Source organism: Heteronotia binoei, chromosome 13 (genome assembly GCF_032191835.1).
Source record: "Heteronotia binoei isolate CCM8104 ecotype False Entrance Well chromosome 13, APGP_CSIRO_Hbin_v1, whole genome shotgun sequence".
In the NCBI taxonomy this organism is placed as follows: Eukaryota; Metazoa; Chordata; class Lepidosauria; order Squamata; family Gekkonidae; genus Heteronotia; species Heteronotia binoei.
This window is the reverse complement of record NC_083235.1, coordinates 73,721,129-73,743,234: the sequence shown is the minus strand read 5'-3', so window position 1 is coordinate 73,743,234 and position 22,106 is coordinate 73,721,129. Positions and strand designations below refer to the sequence as shown.

General features: G+C 45.7%; 1 protein-coding gene across 8 annotated transcripts in view; it reads left to right on the top strand.

The window, feature by feature from the left end:
- The window catches only part of SEPTIN9 (septin 9), a 382,955-nt gene that overhangs the window by 338,777 nt on the left and 22,072 nt on the right, over positions 1–22,106 (top strand). For all 8 annotated transcript variants that reach the window (XM_060253401.1, XM_060253405.1, XM_060253406.1 and 5 more), the window contains 3 exons: positions 8,093–8,221; positions 8,465–8,546; positions 10,559–10,696. In XM_060253401.1, coding sequence (XP_060109384.1) covers positions 8,093–8,221; positions 8,465–8,546; positions 10,559–10,696 — 349 coding nt within the window. The remainder of the gene's footprint in view (positions 1–8,092; positions 8,222–8,464; positions 8,547–10,558; positions 10,697–22,106) is intronic.

Genomic DNA, 22,106 nt, shown 5'->3' with positions numbered 1-22,106 from the left:
AGCCAACCATTTGAATATCTATATTCAGTCCAATTTAAATTATTGCGAATTCTTAAGTTTGTTCTTTGTCTTTTTGAAGCCTCCCTTGCAGGAGGGGGGGGGGATATCCTCCTCTTGGTAGAAACCATTATCAAGGACAGAATGAGTAGGCACATTGATGAACACGGGTTATTGAGGAAGACTTAGCATGGGTTCTGTAGGGGAAGATCTTGCCTCACTAACCTGTTACATTTCTTTGAGGGGTGAACAAACATGTGGACAAAGGAGACCCGATAGATGTTGTTTACCTTGACTTCCAGAAAGCTTTTGATAAAGTTCCTCATCAACGGCTCCTTAGAAAGCTTGAGAGTCATGGAGTAAAAGGACAGGTCCTCTTGAGGATCAAAAACTGGCTGAGTAATAGGAAGCAGAGATTGAGTATAAATGGGCAGTCTTCGCAGTGGAGGACGGTAAGCAGTGGGGTGCCGCAGGGCTCGGTACTGGGTCCCATGCTCTTTAACTTGTTCATAAATGATTTAGAGTTGGGAGTGAGCAGTGAAGTGGCCAAATTCGCGGATGACACTAAATTGTTCAGGGTGGTGAGAACCAGAGAGGATTGTGAGGAACTCCAAAGGGATATGTTGAGGCTGGATGAGTGGGCGTCAATGTGGCAGATGCGGTTCAATGTGGCCAAGTGCAAAGTAATGCACATTGGGGCCAAGAATCCCAGCTACAAATACAAGTTGATGGAGTGTGAACTGGCAGAGACTGACCATGAGAGAGATCTTGGGGTCATGGTAGATAATTCACTGAAAATGTCAAGACAGTGTGCGTTTGCAATAAAAAAGGCCAATGCCATGCTGGGAATTATTAGGAAGGGAATTGAAAACAAATCAGGCAGTATCATAATGCCCCTGTATAAATCGATGGTGCGGTCTCATTTGGAGTACTGTGTGCAGTTCTGGTCGCCGCACCTCAAAAAGGATATTATAGCATTGGAGAAAGTTCAGAAAAGGGCAACTAGAATGATTAAAGGGCTGGAACACCTTCCCTATGAAGAAAGGTTGAAACACTTAGGGCTCTTTAGCTTGGAGAAACGTCGACTGAGGGGTTACATGATAGAGGTTTACAAGATAATGCATGGGATGGAGAAAGTAGAGAAAGAAGTACTTTTCTCCCTTTCTCACAATACAAGAACTCGTGGGCATTCGATGAAATTGCTGAGCAGACAGGTTAAAACGGATAAAAGGAAGTACTTCTTCACCCAAAGGGTGATTAACATGTGGAATTCACTGCCACAGGAGGTGGTGGCGGCCACAAGCATGGCCACCTTCAAGAGGGGTTTAGATAAAAATATGGAGCAGAGGTCCATCAGTGGCTATTAGCCACAGTGTGTGTGTGTGTGTGTGTGTATTTGGCCGCTGTGTGACACAGAATGTTGGACTGGATGGGCCATTGGCCTGATCTAACATGGCTTCTCTTATGTTCTTCCCCTTTTTTGAATAGTCCCAATTGGCGTTATAGTAGAAGATCCATTAGTCGGTAGTATTAAAAGACTTACCCTATATACTCGAGTATAAGCCTAGTTTTTCTGCCCAAATTTTGGGCAGAAAAAACCCCTCCTCGGCTTATACTCAAGTCACTATTCCGCCCGCATCTCCGGAATTCCAAGGACAGCTAAAGCTGGAGTTCAACTCTCCCTGTCGTCTCCCTCATTTGGCAACCTTCGGCTGATCACTCCCTCATCACCATTCTCCTCATCTTTCATTGCAGGCAGCATTGTGGCCTTACCTGCCACAGGAATAGTAACTGCTGCGTTTCCCACCCTCGGCTTATACTCGAGTCAATAAGTTTTCCCAGATTTTTGGGGTAAAATTAGAGGCCTCGGCTTATATTCGGGTCGACTTATACTCGAGTATATACGGTATTTGCATGGTAGTATTTCAATGATTAAGATAGAAGTATGATTTATCAAAAGCTTGTTAGAAGAAGAAAGCAGTTGGGCATTCATCTCTTGCTGCCATCACGGTGACAGTGGTGGCGGAGCATCAGAGCAGACAGGAGGAACAGGGACCAGCCACCGCTGTTTCCCTGGATCCTGTAAAGCCCCTTGCTGTCAGGAGACCCCTTCAGGGTCTCCCTCAAGATGCCTCCTACCGCCTGGTTCAGGGGACCACTGAAGGCGAGCTCCACGGACCCCACAGAGCTCGAGATGCCAAAACCCGGACTGCATCAGGAACTATCCACCATTCTGGACCTGTCCTTGTCGACATCAATGCCATCATGCATATTGCAGTCACCAAGCAGATAGGATGACTCCCCGGATGATGGACACCAGGGTCTTGCTGACTTGGGTGCAGTTGATACCGACCAAATAGACCTCACCCAACCGAACAACTCTGAGTCGGCGCAGGACAGCAGACTGTCCACCCCAAGCAAAGAGCCATCAGTACCAACCCTTCCAAAACAACCAGACCAGCCCGATCGATACCTGACTGACCTAATCATATAAATTGAAATTGAAATAAACTTAATCAGACCATTGGATCTGTACAGACCAGTGGATCCATATCGACCATATCCCCCGCCAGACTATCGCTGGCCACCAATGTCACCAGCGCCTCATTGGAATCAGAGACCCTGGGGGATATCCATATGGAATGTATCCTCCATCATTCCCATGGATTCTGCCCTGAGACTGGGATACCCAGTCATCCATATCGATCAGACGATGTTCCAGCCAAACCCAAGAAGAACCGGCAGAAGGTGGAAGAGACCCTACTGACACCGAAACCGCAAAAACCCACCATACCCTCCGGCTCGGAAAGGTCTGCATTGAAGAATGATCACTCCTCATCAGACAGGGAGGCTGACACTGACCATGTGGAGGACTCCCCGAAGGAACCAGTGCCAGCCACACGAATAACTGAAGATGCTCTGATCTCTCCTTCCAAGGACCTCAAATCCTACGGTGAACTGGTGAAGAGAATGGCCAATACTCTTGGACTTACTGTGGCTCAACCACAACCAGAGGTCACTGACCTTGTTTACGACATAGGGCAGAAGGACACGTCTACTGCTGTAGCCCATCAGTCCTGCTTCAAACAGCAAAATCTGCATGGGACAAACCAGCCTCTACAATAGTATCGTCCAGAAGGCTCAACCACATGTACAAGGTGCAAGAGCCTGGTGCAGAATTTCTCTTTTGTCACCCCAAGCCAAATTCACTTGCAGTGACTTCGTCGTCTAAGGGAAAACACGCTTCTTCCACACTGTCTGATAAAGAGGGGAAGAAGATTGACATCTTTGGGAGAAAATTGTACTCAACGGCTGTTCTGGGCATTAAGAACACAAATTATCTGGCTTGCTTTAGCAGATACCAATATGCCCTTTGGGACCAGCTATCAGACATCCTACCATCTCTCTTTGCAGAGGCCCAATCCAAAGTTTAAAAGATTCAGAAGGAAGGCATGGCAGTCGCAAAGCAACAAGTGAACTCAGTGAAACACAACCTAGACACTTTCACTAAGACTCTAACCTCTGCAGTAGCCCTCCACAGACACGCATGGCTAAGATCCACTTCACACTGGACATGAAGTCTACTACAGAAGACTTACCTTTCGACGGGACAGGATTATTCCATTCCACCACGGATACAGTCCTGCAGGAAATAGATAAAAGTGTTAAGGCATCAAGAAACCTCAGCACATCATCTACTTCTAAACAGTTTAAAGAAAGAACATGACCCAGACCATGGTCCAAAAGGGGCTCCACTCGTAGTTCTCCCGAGGGCCTGGAGATCATGCTCCTACTCTTCCTCTCAGTGACAGCAATACCAGCATCGATTGAGGTTTCCCTCAGGAACACAACAACAAAACGGGAAAATCCTCTAAGCAAACCAAGCAGGGTCTTTGACTATAAGGTTACAGACCTATCTACACAGAACCAGTCATCTTCCATCTTTCTCTACCCTTTCCTTCCAGCATGGCAGCATATTACCACCGACACCTGGGTGCTATCCATAATACAACAGGGATATGCGATAGAATGCATTCAGCTACCACCCCCCTCGGGGATAACAGTTGCCCCACTCAACCCAGCTCTCACTCAGGAAGTCTCATCTCTACTCGGCAAGAAGGCTATAAAATCAGTTCCTTCCCAACACATAGGTCGGGGGGTTTACGCCCTATCCTAGACCTGAGAGCACTCAACAACTTCATACAAATAAAAAAGTTCCGTATAACCACACTATTGCACATACTTCCACTTCTACAAAAACACATCTGGATGGCGACCATAGACCTACAGGACGCTTATTTTCATCTGAGCATCCAACCTGACCACAGACAGTACCTCAGGTTTGTGATAAGACAAGAACACTATCAGTATACAGCACTCTCTTTTGAGATCTGCGCAGCACCCAGAGTGTTCACCAAGAAAATGATGGTGATAGCAGCACACCTGAGACTTCAGGGAATAGTCATTTTCCCCTACATAGACGACTGACTTCTAGTGGTAGAAACAGAGGAGTGATTAAAGCTCAACATTGCCACCACCTTACACCTTCTGGACAGCTTGAGACTTCTGGTGAACCACAAAAAGTCACATCTTACACCTTCATAGACAGTACAGTTCATAGGGGTGATTCTAGACTCTCAAGAAAGCAAGGGCATTTCTTCCTCCCTGTCAAGCGTGCTCATTTCTTAACTGCATTTTATTTATTAAACGCCACAGAAGTAGCCAGGGAGACCAGGCCCCACTGGGAGTGTTTCCATAGAGTCCATTGCTGCCCCCTGGGAAGTGCTTGCTAGAGGCTGCTTTTGTCAGGAAAGGGAGGAGGCCTCAGGGGAATATAATGCCATACAGTTCACCCTCCAGTTATTTTCTCCAGGATGGGGAGAGAGATTTGTTGTTTGGAGTTCAGTTGTCATCCCAGGAGTTCTTCAGGCTCCTCCTGGGGGTTGGCTACCCTCCTCCTGGCTGTTTGCTACTGTTCAGCAGCAGCCCCCGTATGACGGTCAATGTGGCATAGGAGTTAGGACTTCAGAGCGGGGTCTGGCAGACCCAGGTTCTCTCTATAGAAGCTGATTGGGTGATTTCAGACAAGTCACAGACTTTCCTCACAGGGTTGTTGTGTGGATCAAAGTGGGGAAAGGAGAATGATGTAAGCTGCTTTGGTTTACCTTCCCCCCATTGTGGAGAAAGACTGTTTTTTTCCTATGTAGAGGCTGCAGGGGAGGGGGAAGGTGGTGGAAAGCTAACTTCAGAGGGGCAGATGAAGGAAGGAGATAGGGTTGCCAACTCCAAGTTAGTAAATTCCTGGAAATTTTAAGGGGTGGAACCTCAGACAGATACAATGCTATTTCCTCCTGGGAAACTACTGTTGCCAATCTCCAGGTGAGGGCTGGAGATCACTCAGAATTACAGCTGCTCTCCAGATGACTGAAATCAGCTCCACTTGTGGTGGGGGGGCGGAGTGGTGGGTGGGTGGGGAGACAGCAAGGGGGGGCACTCACCCAGAGCCTCTTTCTAAATCCCTAATGGAATTGGCCAAATCCAGCATTCCCATTGACTGTGGTGTGCACTCCAGTGATTGGGCCCATCAACCACCGCTCAAGAGAAATTGCATGCCATTGACTGGGCCCACTCCTCTCTCCCACCTGCTGTTGCCTACCAACTTTCTGTGGCATTCGGAAGAGAAAGTAGGCAGCAGCAGTGGGGAAACAGGGAATGAAGGTGGCAAGGCCTGTCCCCACTGGGGGCATTTCCTCAAAGGCCAAGGCATGTTCCTCCTTCCCTCAGCCTGGACCCCAGGATAGATGAGGATTGGCCCACTGAGGAAGCTGCTAGCCAGGGACTGTTGCTAGGCAACCAAGATTACGTCTGTCACTAAAGGGAAAGACCTCACCTGAATAGAATGCCATAGAGTCCACCCACCAAAGCAGTTATTTTCTCCAGGCAGAGAGACATCTGTTGTCTGGAGTTCAGTTGTGATTCCAGGAGATCAGTTCCCCTGGAGAAAATGACTGCTTTGCAGGGTAGACTCTGTGTCATCGTACCCTGCTGAGGTTGCTTCTCTCCTCCTTTGGTCTACACTGTGGAGAAAGACCAGGGCCAGCACTAGGGTGTCAGCAAAGTGGGCTGCCATCTAGTGGCAGGGGCAAGCTATTGCAAGCTGGAAGGACGAAGCGTGGGCAGAGGCCACAGCGGCTGCCAAGCCTCAGTCCCTGGTGCATGGCACTGCAGCAAAAATTAGAAGCGGCACCACAAAAAAGGAGCCCAAGTGAGCAACTTGAGAGGAGGAGAAGGCACTGTAGCCCTCCACTGCAACCCCCAATGCTGCCCCCTCCTGGCCTGAGTCCAGCAGCCCATCCACTGGACACTGATGGCTTCTGTGGCTGCCACTGCTGTACTGCTCATGGCACTCTCAGCTGCGTGGGGGGTCATCTTCATACATTTGGGCCAATTTTTAAACCTTTCTTATATCTTTTTCCTTGGTAGACCTTTCTGCAGCAAGTTCTTAAATCATTAAATCCTTGAAGGCTTTTTCAATGTGTTCCTGGTAATAACCATTGTTGATTAAAATTTAGAAGCTCTCAAAAAAAACCCTTGTCTTTTTCTTTAAAAAGGCTTATTGCAAGACATCTTATCTCTATCACAGTGAAAATCTCTTTGTTTGTAAAGTTAATTATTTCCTGAAGAAGTTAAGAAATGAGGATGATGAGGCTTAATTTACATAAAAGCTACAGTAGAGCATAGATGTATCCAGGCCTCCCAGCTGCTCAAACCTTGAGAAAACTGGAGGAAAACTCTGTTTTAACAGATTGCTCACAGGGACCTGATGTGGGGAGGACAGTTGGGCTATCTTACAGCTTCTCTTTCATCCAGAGATATTACATCAGCCAGAAATCACCTCCCAGCCTATGTCACCTGCTGCAGTGCTTCTCCACAGAAATGAAGATGTCAGCCTGCCATAATTCCTCACCGGAAGTCTAACAGACAATAAATGGGTTCATGCTGTAACTCAGTCTGAGAACCCTGAGTGACAGGGAATTCCAGTGGAGTTCTTCAGTTGAAGGTGGCAGTTAGGTGTGACAGTTAAGAACTGACAGTGGACTGGGAAGGAAGGTGAAGGGAGTTAGAGAATCAAGGACCACCATTCAAGCCTGAAGGAAATAGTTCCTAGAAAGGGAGGGTGATCCCTATTAAGTGATTAAGAAGGGAAATTTGAACATATTTGAATGTTTCTGCCTTCACCAGCTTTAGTGTCTGTGATACCAAGAAGTGCATGCTTATTTATGTAAGCAGAAACTGCCAAGAAATATCTCTCCTCAAGTTGTAAAGACCTATCTGAATAACGGAAATAGTTACTTCTTTGTAACAAATTATCTGGTGGTTATTTTTATACAGAGTTACCTCATTCCTGTTGCCTGTTCACCTCATTAATTTCCTTACCTGTTTCCTACCTGATCTTTTCCCCTCAGTTTTTAAAATAAAAAACCCAACATTTTACATATTATAGAAATAAGAAACTAAAAACCCCCCAACACCCATAAAGCAAATAAGATAGACAAAAATAATACAACAAATGCTAAAACAGTTATTTTGAATAAAAATCAGCCATGTGTGACATTATCAAACCAGGACATAAGGAATTTAGTCTGTACCCTCAGTTCCCTAAGCTGAGTCAGTTTTACCAATATACACTCAAATGACTGGATAGGAGAGCCAGAGAAAAACTTAAAGAAGAAAAGGGAAAGGGGGGTGCTCAGCCAAAATGAAGGTAAAGGGAAGCCCTGTGAAGGAGGACATCATCATCATAGCATACAAATAGAATCTTCTCATACAACTTAGTTTTGTGGTAAGCCACATGAGACAAAATTAGCATTGTCAAATTTTGTTGTAACTGAGGATAAGATATGACACGCTTACTGTCCATAATCAAATGTTATCAGAATACAGTGTAAATCCAGTAAAACAGACAATTAAATTAGTAGTGAAACAGATGAGTTTTCTAATAAATCCAGTACAACAGACTATTAGACTAGATGTGGTCTGTTACTAGTGAAACAAGATTAATTGTCTGCTATCTTTGCTTCCTGCTGTTTTTCAGGTCAAAGTGGCCTGGGGAAATCTACCCTAATCAACACCCTCTTCAAATCAAAAATCAGCCGCAAATCTGTGCAGCCAACTTCTGAAGAGCGTATCCCCAAGACAATTGAAATCAAGACCATCACACATGGTAAACCTTGGCAAGAGATCATGGAAGAGGTCTTGTGTGTGTGGGGGGGGGGGGGGGTTCCTGAGAAATGGGAGAGGGGGATAAGTAAATCTTCACTTGGCTCTCTAAGAAATAAGGTTTCTGAAGCATTTTAAGTTCTCTGGGCTCCAATGCCCTTTTCAGGTGAAAAGGAGTGTGTATGAAGGGTTTTTCTCCACTGTCTGTGCTGCCTTGTTCTTTAATTTCTTGTTCACCTTGTTTCAGATATTGAGGAAAAAGGTGTCCATATGAAACTGACCGTCATTGACACCCCTGGTTTTGGAGACCATATCAACAATGAGAACTGGTGAGTGGCTGTGAAAGGGAAAAGTCTGCAAGGGCCAGTATGCCAGAGGGGCTAGGGAGGGAGGGTTGAGTGATTTGGGAGATATTCCAGTTGGCCATGTCAGAGCAGGCAAGAACTAAGTGCACAACCACCACCATCACTCTCTAGTACAGCCAGTCTTTGTTTTGGGGTAAGTTGTTCAAGAGAGAGCTCTGGGCTATGAAGCAGGAAGGATTTAATCTTTACAAGCAGTGAGAATAAGGCTTCTGTCGGAATGCAAAAGAGCTGATTGAGGCCTGCTGTTCTTTTCCTAAGAAGTCAGTCCAGCATGTTATTCAGCTTTCTCAACAACAGGACAGTGGAAGCTTGATAGAAAAACGCTTGTGTTTTTAGTGCTAACAAAGGCACTAAAACAAAACCATACTTTTCCAGATTTGGGAGTTCTTCAGTTACCATAAGTCATTTATCTTGAGAAATCATTCTAATTAAGTTTCTACGTAAAGCTATGATAGAACTTCCTCCTGAAAGTCATAGAAACCAGTGCTGCCTAGATGCATCACTAGGGTTGAATCAACCATCGATGTATATAACCAGCGCTATAGAATGGTTTTAAAGTGATATATGTAAATTATGGTTTTATATGTTTTATTGGATTGATTGTTTTTATGATGTTGTAAGCTGCCCTGAGTCCGCTTGCAGAGAGGGCGGGATATAAATGGAAAGTAATAAATAAATGTGGCTACAGAAAATAGGTAGTAGTATTTTTAACAGAAAACAGTTGCATAGTTGAGGAAAGGGGGCATAAGCCTGCTGGAACACAGACCCTAAGAAAATTAGTAGCCTGAAAGGCTGTTAGTTGAAGGTTGATATACGCACACTTTGAGAGTTTTGATAGCCATGGTCAGAAGGAGTTATTGAATCTGTATTCCCTGTATGTGTGTGCTCAAAAGTTTAAGAAAATTTTTCATGCAACCTAATCCTTTTGCCACACAGAATATTTGGAAAGGAAAGGTCCCCTGTGCAAGCACCAGTTGTTTCCGACTCTGGGGTGACGTTGCTTTCACGTTTTCATGGCAGACTTTTTACGGGGTGGTTTTACCATTGCCTTCCCCAGTCATCTACACTTTCTCCCCAGCAAGCTGGGTACTCATTTTACCAACCTCGGAAGGATGGAAGGCTGAGTCAACCTCGAGCTGACTACCTGAAAACCCAGCTTCCCCTGGGGATCGAACTCAGGTCATGAGCAGAATTTAGGACTGCAGTACTGCAGCTTTAACACTGTGCCATGGGGCTCTTAGAATCCCTTACAATCAACCTTTATATGTCATAGTGTGCACATATGAAAATTTGGAGGCCAAAACACATTTGGTCCTGTGTTAATGTGGTTCAAGGTTATGAAACTAGAGGTATTGAATTATTGGTTCTTTTTTATTAGTTGAAGACTCTTAACCTAGAGATATTGAATTGTATCATGTTATATAGATTCAGGACTTAGTTCAAATATTCAATACTTCAAGGGTGAACTGTGCCTATGTTTTAGAAGTAGAATTTTTGATGTGTTTTATAATACATAAATTTAGTGCACTTTATAATACATGCATAAAGAGCAAGTGTGTGAAACTGTCATTCAGTCTTCAAAAATGATGTCTATGTATCTTCTAGGTTCCTTCAATTCTCCATGAATGGGGGGAGCCATATGCCTACTCTTTCCCGGAACAATTTCCATGGCAACAGGATGTAGGTTGTGATGTGGTGGGAATGGTGCTGTTCCTCTGAGTATTCCTGTGAACTCTGGCCCCAGAGCCCACCACATTCATGTAACATCATACATTGTGAACACCTGCTGAATGGATTTCATCCTGCAGTGGAAAAATATATAGCTGTCACATAAGTGCAGGAATTATGTCCATTTGGAATTAACTCAGCATGGTTTGAGTGGATTAGGATTGAGGATCACATTCCTTTTCTGAGTACACACTGAAGTGTGCTGCATAGATTTGGTTTCTTTTACATGTATGTTTTTGCTTTCACAGCTGGCAACCCATTATGAAGTTCATCAATGACCAGTATGAGAAATACCTCCAGGAGGAGCTCAATATTAACCGGAAGAAGCGGATACCAGATACCAGAGTCCACTGTTGCATATACTTCATCCCTGCTACTGGTCACTCGTATGTATGCTTGTTCTTGACTGCACCACCCTTTGTTATACAGGAGCTAAGCAAATGTTGTGCCCCATGTTCTAGATGCTTGTCTGCTACTTGCTGAGCTCTTTGTATCTTGGAGGCTGTCTCAGTGGCCTTCTCTAGTGCTGCATTTCCCCAACAAGGACTTCTCTCGCCTTCCCATTTTTTATGCACTAGCCATGAGCACAGACATGTTTTTCAGTTTGGGCCATGTGCTTGGGTACTGATTCCTGTCTTGTCAAGTAAAGGACCTGTTCCATAGACTGTCCTCCCTGGAACTCTCATATATGGCAACTGGAACATTAAACTGCCTGACAGAGTCCCCCTACTGGCACCCTGCAGCTTGCCTCTGTCCCTGCTCTTTGCACAGTTATTGGTGCCAAGAAGTCTGTTTGGTTTCTCCTCCTCCTTTCAGGAACATGTGTTTCCAATATAAGAGATGGTTTTGAAGCCATGAGACACTCCATTACTGATTTTCACATTCCTACAATTACTTTTGGCTACAACTAGCATTCTACTCCTGCTAGGGGTTAGGTGTAGGTGTTCCTTTGGTTCCTGCCACATATGGCTTGCTGCTTTCCTGCTCTGGTGTCAAAGCGGACATCTTTTAAAAAAATAATTGTAGTAGTTTCAGTGCGGATGCAGAACTGTTGGAGCAGAGGGAAGAGACAACAAGACTTTTTGCAGCCTCATGTTGCAACTTTGGGGGGGAGGGAATTAGCTTTAATGGGGCCAGCAGAAGCCATGTGGAGAGTGTTGGATCTATTCTAAATGCTTAAAGAAAGTGAAGGATCTGAATTCACATTTTGTTTTCAGGGTCTTCAATCGATGTGGACATTTCTTCAGGGTTTGGTGGCAGACACCTTGGGATGATGGGACCAGTTCGGCTTTAGTCATGACTAAAATTGCTTTATTTTTAAAAAACACCATGTGGTCATGGTAACGTCTGGCAAATAACGTATGCATGAGAAACAAAAAGTGTCTGACCCTCAGAATCATGCAGAGAAGCATGAAACTCTGAGCAGTAGTTATTCCTAATGCTCATAAACTGCAAAGGGTTTTCCCAGGTCTTTCCCAGTTGGTAAACCAAAGGTAATATCTGCTGTGGATTATAACAAAAAAAAAAAACTGTATAAGTTTCCAGACGCAAGAAATGAACATGCCAAGAAGCCTCAAACACCTCTGATGTTTTCTCTTGATTATAATTAAGCCATGCATGGGCCTTGGCACTCTCCCTCCATTACAGATTTCCTATACACGTATCCTATATTAGCATGTCACACATACATCAAGCTTCAGTGCTTTTGGGATGTGGAGACCAGTTTGCAGTGAGCACTGCTTTCTGGGCTGATGGAATTTGGATTAAATTCAATTCTGCTGAAATCTTCCTTTTTTGTAGTGTACTTGTAATAAATATTGATCATATACCAAGCCAAGTGAGAACAGGAAGGCTCCAAGTGGCTTTTATGAGCCTTTTGACTCTCTTGCTCCAGCCCGTAAGCTGGAGCTATTGTCTCGTCTCATTACAGCTCTGGCTTGATGGATTGCTTTCTTCTAATTCAAGATCAGTTGCGGGAGGTTGTGAAAAGCTTCTGCTGCTTTAGCTTGTTCTGAAGTAGAAGTTTGTGTAAATCAACTGATTGGTTCCGGCGTTGTCTTGAAGTAGAGTTAGTTTGTTTCTTTATTTCTCCATCATGTGAGCACAGACTTTGATTAAGCTTTTAAATTAAGCTTGTGTTTCCTTCATGTCCTCTTTGTAAATGCCAGTTTTACTGTGTGACTGCAAAGCCTGATTTACATGCTAGAATAAGGAGATGATTGACCAAGGAAGTAACAAGATTCCCCATTAGATTGCATTCTGATATCTGGAAACTGTGCTTTGATTTTCAACAATGTTTATGAATTAGGGCACCTTCTTACTCAGAACACTTGAGCTGCACAAAATGGGATTGCTTTCTTTACCTAACAGAAAGTTTAACTTTAGGATCTTCTTCATGATCCCTGTACAGTCCCACACTTGCGTTCTGAGCCCTGCTTGAATCCAGCCTCAGAGACTCCCATAGCATCAGCCTTTTTTTGGCAGGCTTTTCTTCCAGTTCTGGGGAGCAGGCAGCTACTGAGCATGCCTAGAACTGAGAGGAAAGCTCTGCCCCCACTAAGTTTCTTCTTTACCACCACCCTGTTCAGACCTCGTTGCGTTCGCTCCCAGTTTACCTCAGCGTCCAACTTGGCGTCTTTTTCCTCAGTTCTTTGGATTTTTCTTCATTTCTTCATCTCTTTGATCTTCCTTCATCTTAAAAAAAAAAAGAACCCTTCGTGAGTGACTTTCTTCTTTCCCAACCCCCCCCCCCAAAAAAAAATCCTGGCGGGAAAGGGAAAAACCACCTTTTTTAAAAGATGTCTGCGCTGCCGTGCCAAACTTCCACCTTCAGATGGCCATTCCCATTGTTTATTTTGTCTGGGAGAGGGCCATAAAGTTGATTCCTGTGTCCACTGCTGAGAATTTGGGAAACAGACCAGGAAGAATAGGGCTGCTCGACTCCGGAGTTACCTCATTGAGTCCTCACTTATGCCCTACCCAGAACCTCATTCACCACCTCCCCTCCCCCCCAAAGAGCGGGGAGATTTGGCTTCATCGGCAGCTTTGCAAAAGAAAAAGCGTAAGTCTGACAAGAAGGATAAACATCGACAGAAGATGTCTTCTAACTCGTCAAAGTCTTTGACTTCTAGACCTACCGTGCCTTCGACTTCAACATCCAGATCAATGTCTACTATGACTTCGGTTCCATATGCTCCTATCCTGCGTTCGCAACAGCAAACCTTGCCGCTCCTGCACCAGCAAGAGCCCTCTTCGACCTTGGCAATCACTCCGGTTGTTTCGACACCAAATCTGACTGCACCTCTTGATCCATCGGCTTCGACAGTTATTGTTATTCCTGACACTGATCTCTTTGACCTGAATGCAATCCTGGATCGCGTTTTCGACAACAGTTCCACAGCTTTGCAGTCGATCCCTAATACCATAGACATGACTACTGACCGCTCCACTTGGTTCCATGACCTGCAGCCTCCAAACCTCCAACATCAATCTCCTATATGAAGACAGTTGACTTCCGATCCTGTCGTCTCGTCTCGTCCCCATGATAGTGACCATCAGTGGTTGCATTCTCCACTCTGTAGGAGTTGATCTTGACATTCACAACAATCTCGATCTTGAAGTCATTCTCTCTCTCGCTCAGAACAGCGCACAACCTTCTCGCCATCAAAGTAGAACACGATCCTGTTCCAGACATGGAAACCATTCTCAACATCATAGTCGATCTCGGCACCGCAGTTATTCTTGATCTCAATCTACATCTAAGCATCACGATTATTACCGGTGAAGGCATCAACGCTCGTCCCTTATCTCTCGATCTCCATCACTGAGGACCTATGAACAATGGTATCAACAACACCTCTCATCTGACCACCATATCCAACTGCCCCAGAAGACTACACAAAACGTTGTTTCAGCTTCCTTGGCCTCTGCCGTGCCTATGCCAACAACTCTTCCATCTTACCAGAGTCTCCCATCCAAACCATCCGCTGCTGCTGGAGCACCAAACCAGTTACCTAGGGAACAAGAACCTCCCCTCTACACGCCAGCGGACCTTTTCTCTCAACCTGCAGACAGATCTTCAAAGTCTCCTGAGGCACCATCCTCAGAATCTTTGGATTCTGATTCGGAACAAGAAGACCCACTGTTACCTGACCCTAATCCAGACCTGTCACCTCCGGGTGCACCTTCTGAGGGTGCAAAAGCCTGGAATTAATTACTAGGATGTCTGATGCTCTAAATATTCCTATCAACACAGATGCTCCAGAAGTTACAGAACTTATATACCAGCTTGTCCAATCTGAGTTACCACCTTCTACATTATTGCCCATGTTAACAGTTCATTTGGCAACTCTATGCGAGGCCTGGTACAAGCCTGCCTCTATTCCACCTTAGTCTACACCTTAGTCTTAGATTTGCTCGTTATACTGCCATTTGAACCACTTGCTTTATGCTCTTTGGCCTTTTTGTCCTGGAAGGCAGTGTTCTTAGTGGCCATCACCTCAGCCAATGGTGTTAGCAGGCTTGCTGCTCTTAGATGTGATCCCACCTCCCTTCTGAGGCTTTTTAATGAAAGGGTGGTCCTACATCTCAGTTTGGTGCAAGACATAGTTTTGCCTGTTTTTCCTCTTGCGAACTTGCCTAGCAGAAAAGACTTGTTAGATCTCAAAATAGCTCTTCTTTCTTTCTTAGGCAGAAAAAGTTCTTTCCGTAAAGACAAGAGGTTATTTGTCTCTTATTGGGGCCCAAAGAAGGGCAGAGGCGTATCATCTCAGTCTATATCAAGATAGATTGAGTCTGCAATCAGTGTTCCCACTGAGTTAGAGCGAGCTAGCGCATAGATTTTTAGCCTCCAGCTCACCTTTTTGTCTTAGCTCAGGAAGGATGACCCCAGAGCACAATATTTTTTGCAGTAGCTCACAACTTTGATGTCTGTAACTCACAATTTTAATACTAGTAGCTCACAAAGCAGAATTTTCTTCATTTCTGATGCATTATTGCTCTAAGTGAACATATGGACATATGAAGCTGCCTTATACTGAATCAGACCCTTGGTCCATCAAAGTCAGTACTGTCTTCTCAGACTGGCAGCGGCTCTCCAGGGTCTCAAGCTGAGGATTTTCATGCCTTCTTGCCTGGACCCTTTTTAGTTGGAGATGCCGGGGATTGAACCTGGGACCTTCTGCTTCCCAAGCAGATGCTCTACCACTGAGCCACCGTCCCTCCCCAAGTCTCTCTCACTCTCTACCTCTTTCCCTTTCCTGTTTCTTTGCCTCAATATGATGTATTCCTTCTTTGTTATAAAAGCCAGGCCTCTTTTTAAGCAGGGATGCAGTTCTGGCTAGCTTGGCATCAGGTGGTATGGCCTAATATGCAAATGAGCTCTTGCTGGGCTTTTTCTACAAAAAAAAGCCTTGTATAAAAGACTTGATTGTCTCACCCTTCGTCAGAGATTTATTTGGACTTTTGACCCAGCGTGGGAATGGGAGGATCAGGAGCCCCTCTTGCCTGACGCGCTTTGAAATGTCATTTTCGACTGCATAACTTTCAAAATAGGATAAAAGGTTTTTGTTTAATAGGCAGGGAATATAGAGAAGTCAAGGTTTAGAAATGCTGAGGGTAAACATTACATTTTGTACAGGGATGAATTCCGTAAGCCAGCAAGAATATGTTTATGTAGCTTATTTTCCTCCGTTTCAATATTACTTCACAGAGTTTCCCAGAGATATCTAATAGGATGCACATTCTGTATTTATTAAGCCAGATCAGATTCTCCAATCTGATTTGGCTACCAAATAGAGCAGGGGTGTCAAAGATACCTCCTATGGGCCACATCCAGCCCACTTGGGGCTTAAATCTGCCGTCCCCCAGAAACTTTGTCCGCCTGCTTTCTTTCCAGAGCTGCTACTGCAGCCGCACTATAGCTGGCTTTTCCCCAGCTCCTTTGGTGGTTCCTTGCTTCCTGTTTGCTACCTGCCTGGTTGCCCTCCCTTTTCTCTCTCTCTCTCTCTCTCTCACTCATACACACGTGCACACAGTAAGCTCTGTGGCTGCTTCCTGTTTTGTGTGGGAGTGAGACAAAGACAAGCCTCTCTCTCACTCACAGAACACACACAGCTTCTCCTTCCTTCTCAGGGGCTCCTCCTCCTCTTTTTAGGGGTGGGGGAGGAAAGTGAGAACAGTATCAAGAACAACAACATTTATTCCAGGTGTAAGCTTTTGTGCGCAAGTACCCTTTTCCTTCTTCTCTCCTCTTTCTCCTTCTGAGGGGTGAGTTTCTTTTTTTTAAAAGGGGGCGGGTCACTAAAGTGATCAGGTTTGATTCTGCTTTTTGAGAGAGGCTTCCATTGTTAACCCCCTCCCTCCCCCCAAAAAAGAGGGGGGGAACCCTTCCTGATTCATTTAGCAATAAAGGGGAGGAGAGAGCTCCAATCCAGCAGACTCAGAAGTTTCCATTGGCTTTTAGGAGGCTTTTGATGTCTGTTGATGCAAAAGTGGGGGGTGGGGGGGTGGAGGAGAGAGAGATTTCTCCTAGTCTGTTTCTTGCTCTTCGGCCATGCAACTTCCCCGGTCACTTTGCACCCGCTGAATTCTGTGCAATTGGAATACTATTTTGGAGAGGTTATGGTTTGGGGAGGGGGGTTTGGTGTGTGTGGCTTGATTGGAGAGGGGGATAGGAAGCTTTCTTTCCTGGAGATTGCATTGCCTACAGCCGGAAAATGCTGATTCTCCCTGCTAAAGTGAAACCTTCGTTGGTGAAGTTGCAGTGCAATGGAGGCAGTGTGGAGGAGTTTGAATTGCTTTTGCTTTGCGAGCTGCAAGATTTCTTTTGCAGAAGTGGGGACAAGCTGGAGGAAGGAGGCTATCTCCCTCTCAGCCGTGGAGCCAGAGAGTGGAAGGCTGTAACTCTGGAGGAGAAGGTGGTAACTATAGAGAGGCGCTGGTGGTGGAGAGGAAAATTATTTTTTATTGGAAGCCTCGCTTCAACAATAGCCCCCCCCCTCCCAATCTCCCATTCCACACACCTCTGTGCATTAGGTTTCTTAATGTAAATCCTACAAATGGCTCTGCTTCTTTTGCAGAAATGGGAGGGGAGGCTAAATAAACAAGCCATTCTTCCCCTGCTGATACGCGTATGTAAAAAATGGAAAATTAATTCTGAAATGGACATGTATCGAGTTTTGGATGACGGAAAACCAAGAAAGACTGTTTTTAAACATGCTTGTGCTAGCTTTCGATAAAAAGGAAATAATGTCGATATGCATTAGGCTGCATGCAGGGGGATGGAATTCTCTCCTGCTTCCTTCTCTGTACCAGTACTTAGTTCTTGCGGCTGCTTCTTACATGCCCAGGAAAATGCTGATCGCCATTTTGGGGTCAGGCAGCAGTTTTCTCCAGGCCAGTTTGGCCCCAGGGATCCTGGAGGGTTTTTGCCATCCACTGGAGGGTGGGGGGAGGTATTTGTGAATTTCCTGTATTGTGCCGGGGGTTGGACTGGATGACCCTGGAGGTCCCTTCCAGCTCTGTGCTTCTTTGATTCCCTGGGGTTGCTGCTGCCTCCTGTCTTATTACCGACGCTGATATTTTCATCCCTAGTACCCCTGTATATCGCACCTAATCAGGTCGCTATTGCCATTGACCTCAGTGTTTTCACGGCAGACTTTTTATGGGGTGGTTTGCCATTGCCTTTCCCAGTCATCTACACTTTACTCCCAGCAAGCTGGGTACTCATTTTACCGACCTCTAAAGGATGGAAGGCTGAGTCAATCTTTTCTTTCAACTTTTAGGAGCTGCTAAATAGACTTTTGGTAACTAATAAGGGTTTTAGGAATTATTTTAACACTTTTAAATAAATCTCAGCCAAGGGTTTTAGCTCTTGTTTATCCTACCTTTAACTAGATCAGTGCTAGGAGGACTAAAAGAGGCCAGGTTTGTCTTCATAACAGTGGTATAATTAGACTTGGTATATGTTTTAAAAAGAAGCATGCTGTTTGGCGCTCTGACTGAGGTTTGGTGAAGGCAGGTGATTTTAGATAACTAATTCCCCTTTAGCTTGTCCTGTTTTTCATTTAGGGAGCACCTGGATTTTTTTACAGGAAATCAGGATTGTTCCAATAGAATCTAGTTAAGAGACATTTAATGAATTGCCTTAAACTTTTAAAGGATATGCCTTAACCCAGAGGGATAGTGTGGGAAATCACTAGTTAAAAAAAAAAAAACCTTTTAAAAAGAGGGAAAAAAACAAGAAAAAAAGAAAACCATTGTTGAGTAGGTTAGGCTCTTTTAAAATACAAAAAGAGGGGGGAAAACCCTTAGTTTTTAGGTAGGAGGGTTCATTAAAAAGTTTCAGACTGTTAGGTTCAGGTTGCAGTGCAAGTAGTTAGGTTCCTAAATACCCTCCCCACAGGTTAGACAGAGTTTGACCTGGGACAACATTAGCAGCAGGAAGGGAACACAATGGGGCCCTGGGGGCTAGGCTAAGGAGAAGACTAGAGGGCTGAGGGGAAGAGCTGCGGTTTTCCCCCCAGCTGTGCAGAGGACTGCTCCACAACTGCTTTCCATCATTCCAACCTCTCTGGACAACACACCTCTGACCAGAGTGGCACAATGAAGAAGCCATATGTGGACCTCTTCATTGAGGCTGCTTCTGGGGCACGCCCATACACACAGGTGTGCCCACAGGTATTGGGCAAGGGTCCTCTTTTGTTGGTGAGGCTCAGCAGGAGGAGAAGGAGCTGCCTGATCTGTCTTTTGGGGTGATCTTTGGAATGAGAGTTTTCTGGCTTGGGAGGGTCTCCCCATGTACTCAGAGGCTTATTGTGGATCTGCAACAGAAGCTGGGTGACGAGCTCACAGCTCCAGTTCCTCTAGAGTCCAGCAGGCCTTCTGAGGAGGGACAGGAGGGGAGGCTGGAGGTGGCACCAGAGGAAGAGATGGAGGTGCATGCCAAAGTGCTGCCACCTCAACCCCCTTTCCCCCTCAGCCATCTCCTGCCCCCCAGGCATGGTATGTCTGCCCCAAGCTCCTCACAGGAGGTGGATCCAGGGGTGCGTGCAGCTGCTGGTCAATGTGGGTGCCCCTACACGTCCACTGTCCGGATGCACTTGCAACTGATGGAGGATCCCTGCTTTGCACAATCCTAGATCAGTCTCGGAAAGGACCTCAGTCCTCATGACTTCTGGGATGTAAAACCATCTAAAGAAGCACCACCAGGAGGTACTTATTCGGAGGGAGAGAAGAGGCTGCTGCTGGAGTGCCCCAAGTGGCTGCCACCAGGCGAATTGTCCAGCGACCACCTACAGTGCTGCCCCTGAGCGTTCTGCAGGAGGGATAGGGAAGGGATGTCAAACATCTCCGACAGAGATGCTTGGTGAAGTTGGCGCTAGGGTGCCCGGGGGTGGGGGAAGCGGGATATCAGGAGGGTAACTCGCCTCGATGCTGTAATGCTTGCTTTAGACGGCCGCTCCTTCTGCACGTTCAAAGACTCTGGTTTCTGCAGGCTGCTCCAGGATGCCTGTCCCTAGTACACGCCCCCGGCTTGCACCACACTAAACAGGGCTGTCAAACTGAGGAGCAAATCAGCAAATCCCATCCGCAGGCAGAACAGCCAATCCAGTCGGTTGGTGCAGCCTAGAAAAGTGAGACCAGCTGGCTCCTAAGGGCTTCAGCAGGAGGCCACATTTGGTCCAGGCCTCAAATACTTTGGAAGCACCCTACCCTTGCAGAAAAATGTGCATCGAAGCCACTCTGCCTATTCCTGTGACGGGGTGTGTAGGCTTTCGTCATACTGCTCAAGAATGACCCTGACACCAGACCGGCCAGCTTCTACCTGTGCCTTTTCCCTGTCTTGTGCTAGCAGCTTTTTCATCTTTGACTAGCCATAAAGCAGAGGCCTTGCGGGCAAACACCCACACACCTCAGTCAAAAATTTCATTTTGCCTTCCCTTTCCACAAAAGCAGGAATCCTGCAGGGTTCATCTGCAGCCCAGTTTGGTGAGCCAGTTTGGTGTAGTGGTTAAGCGCGCAGACTCTTATCTGGGAGAACCGGGTTTGATTCCCCCCTCCTCCACTTGCACCTGCTGGAATGGCCTTGGGTCAGCTGTTGTCCTTGAAAGGGCAGAGGTTGTCCTTGAAAGGGCAGCTGCTGTGAGAGCCCTCTCCAGCCCCACCCACCTCCCAGGGTGTCTGTTTTGGGGGAGGAAGGGAAAGGAGATTGTAGGCCACTCTGAGGCTCTGTCCTTGAAAGGGCAGCTGCTGTGAGAGCCCTCTCAGCCCCACCCACCTCACAGGGTGTCTGTTGTGGGGGAGGAAGGGAAAGGAGATTGTAGGCCGCTCTGAGACTCTGTCCTTGAAAGGGCAGCTGCTGTGAGAGCCCTCTCAGCCCCACCCACCTCACAGGGTGTCTGTTGTGGGGGAAGAAGGGAAAGGAGATTGTAGGCCACTCTGAGGCTCTGTCCTTGAAAGGGCAGCTGCTGTGAGAGCCCTCTCAGCCCCACCCACCTCACAGGGTGTCTGTTGTGGGGGAGGAAGGGAAAAGAGATTGTAGGCCGCTCTGAGACTCTGTCCTTGAAAGGGCAGCTGCTGTGAGAGCCCTCTCAGCCCCACCCACCTCCCAGGGTGTCTGTTTTGGGGGAGGAAGGGAAAGGAGATTGTAGGCCGCTCTGAGGCTCTGTCCTTGAGAGGGCAGCTGCTGTGAGAGCCCTCTCAGCCCCACCCACATCACAGGGTGTCTGTTGTGGGAGAAGATAAAGGAGATTAAGCCACTCTGAGACTGATTCATAGAGAAGGGCAAGGTACGAATCTACAGTCGTCTTCTTCAGCTAGGAGGCATTTCAGTGATTCTGTAGCAAAACTGCTTAAGATCAATCGCACCTTGAATGTTTTTAATAATTTGTATGGTTTTATGTTTTTATGTTGTAATTGTATTTTGTGTTTCATGTGTTTCTTGTCCGTACATGAATATGTAAGCTGCTCTGAGCCTGCTTTGGCGGGGAGGAGAGCTCATACAGTTCCGCAGGGCCTGCGAGATGGTGCCCTTTCACCAAGTATTTTGTTAATTAGAAGACAGGCTACAATAGACTTTGAAACCTCTAGACCACCTCTAGCATGACCCTAAAAGCTGTTTTATATACAACATCCAGCTGGAACAGCAGAATAGTTAAACTTAATACAAAACAGAATAGGCAGCCATCCATTTTATTAAACAGGTTACCATCTAAGATCAATAGTACCTTGAATGTTTTTAATAAATTTTATGGTTTTATATTTTTATGTTTTAGTTGTATTTTGTGTTTCATGTATTTCTTGTCCATACATGAATATGTAAGCCGCCCTGAGCCTGCTTTGGCGGGGAGGGCGGGATATAAATCTAAATAAATACATAAATAATTTCTGCAGCCAGGATTTATCCATTTGTCCAGCAAAGACCAGTGCTGGCTAGGGATTAATATAGTCCTAATTAGCTTACTGTATGTAGCACAATGTAATAGTTCTCATGAAATTGCTTTACTTGCTTCAGACAATGATTTTCTTTTTGTGGGTCATTGGTATGGAATGACTAGTCCCTACAAAACCAACCGAGATATTTTGGAAAACAGAGGAAGGGTGGGGAATGAAGCACTTTCGGTCTGCTAAGCATTCGGCACTGCATTTGCTGGTAAAAAAAAATCTCTAATTATAAATGCTTCTTTGGTTTTTGAAATTTCTGATCCTTCTGTTTTGGCTGATGTTTACATAATAAGGGGTGTTTTACACTTATTGTTTATGTGGATTATAATTCCCATACATTGTGAGAGTATA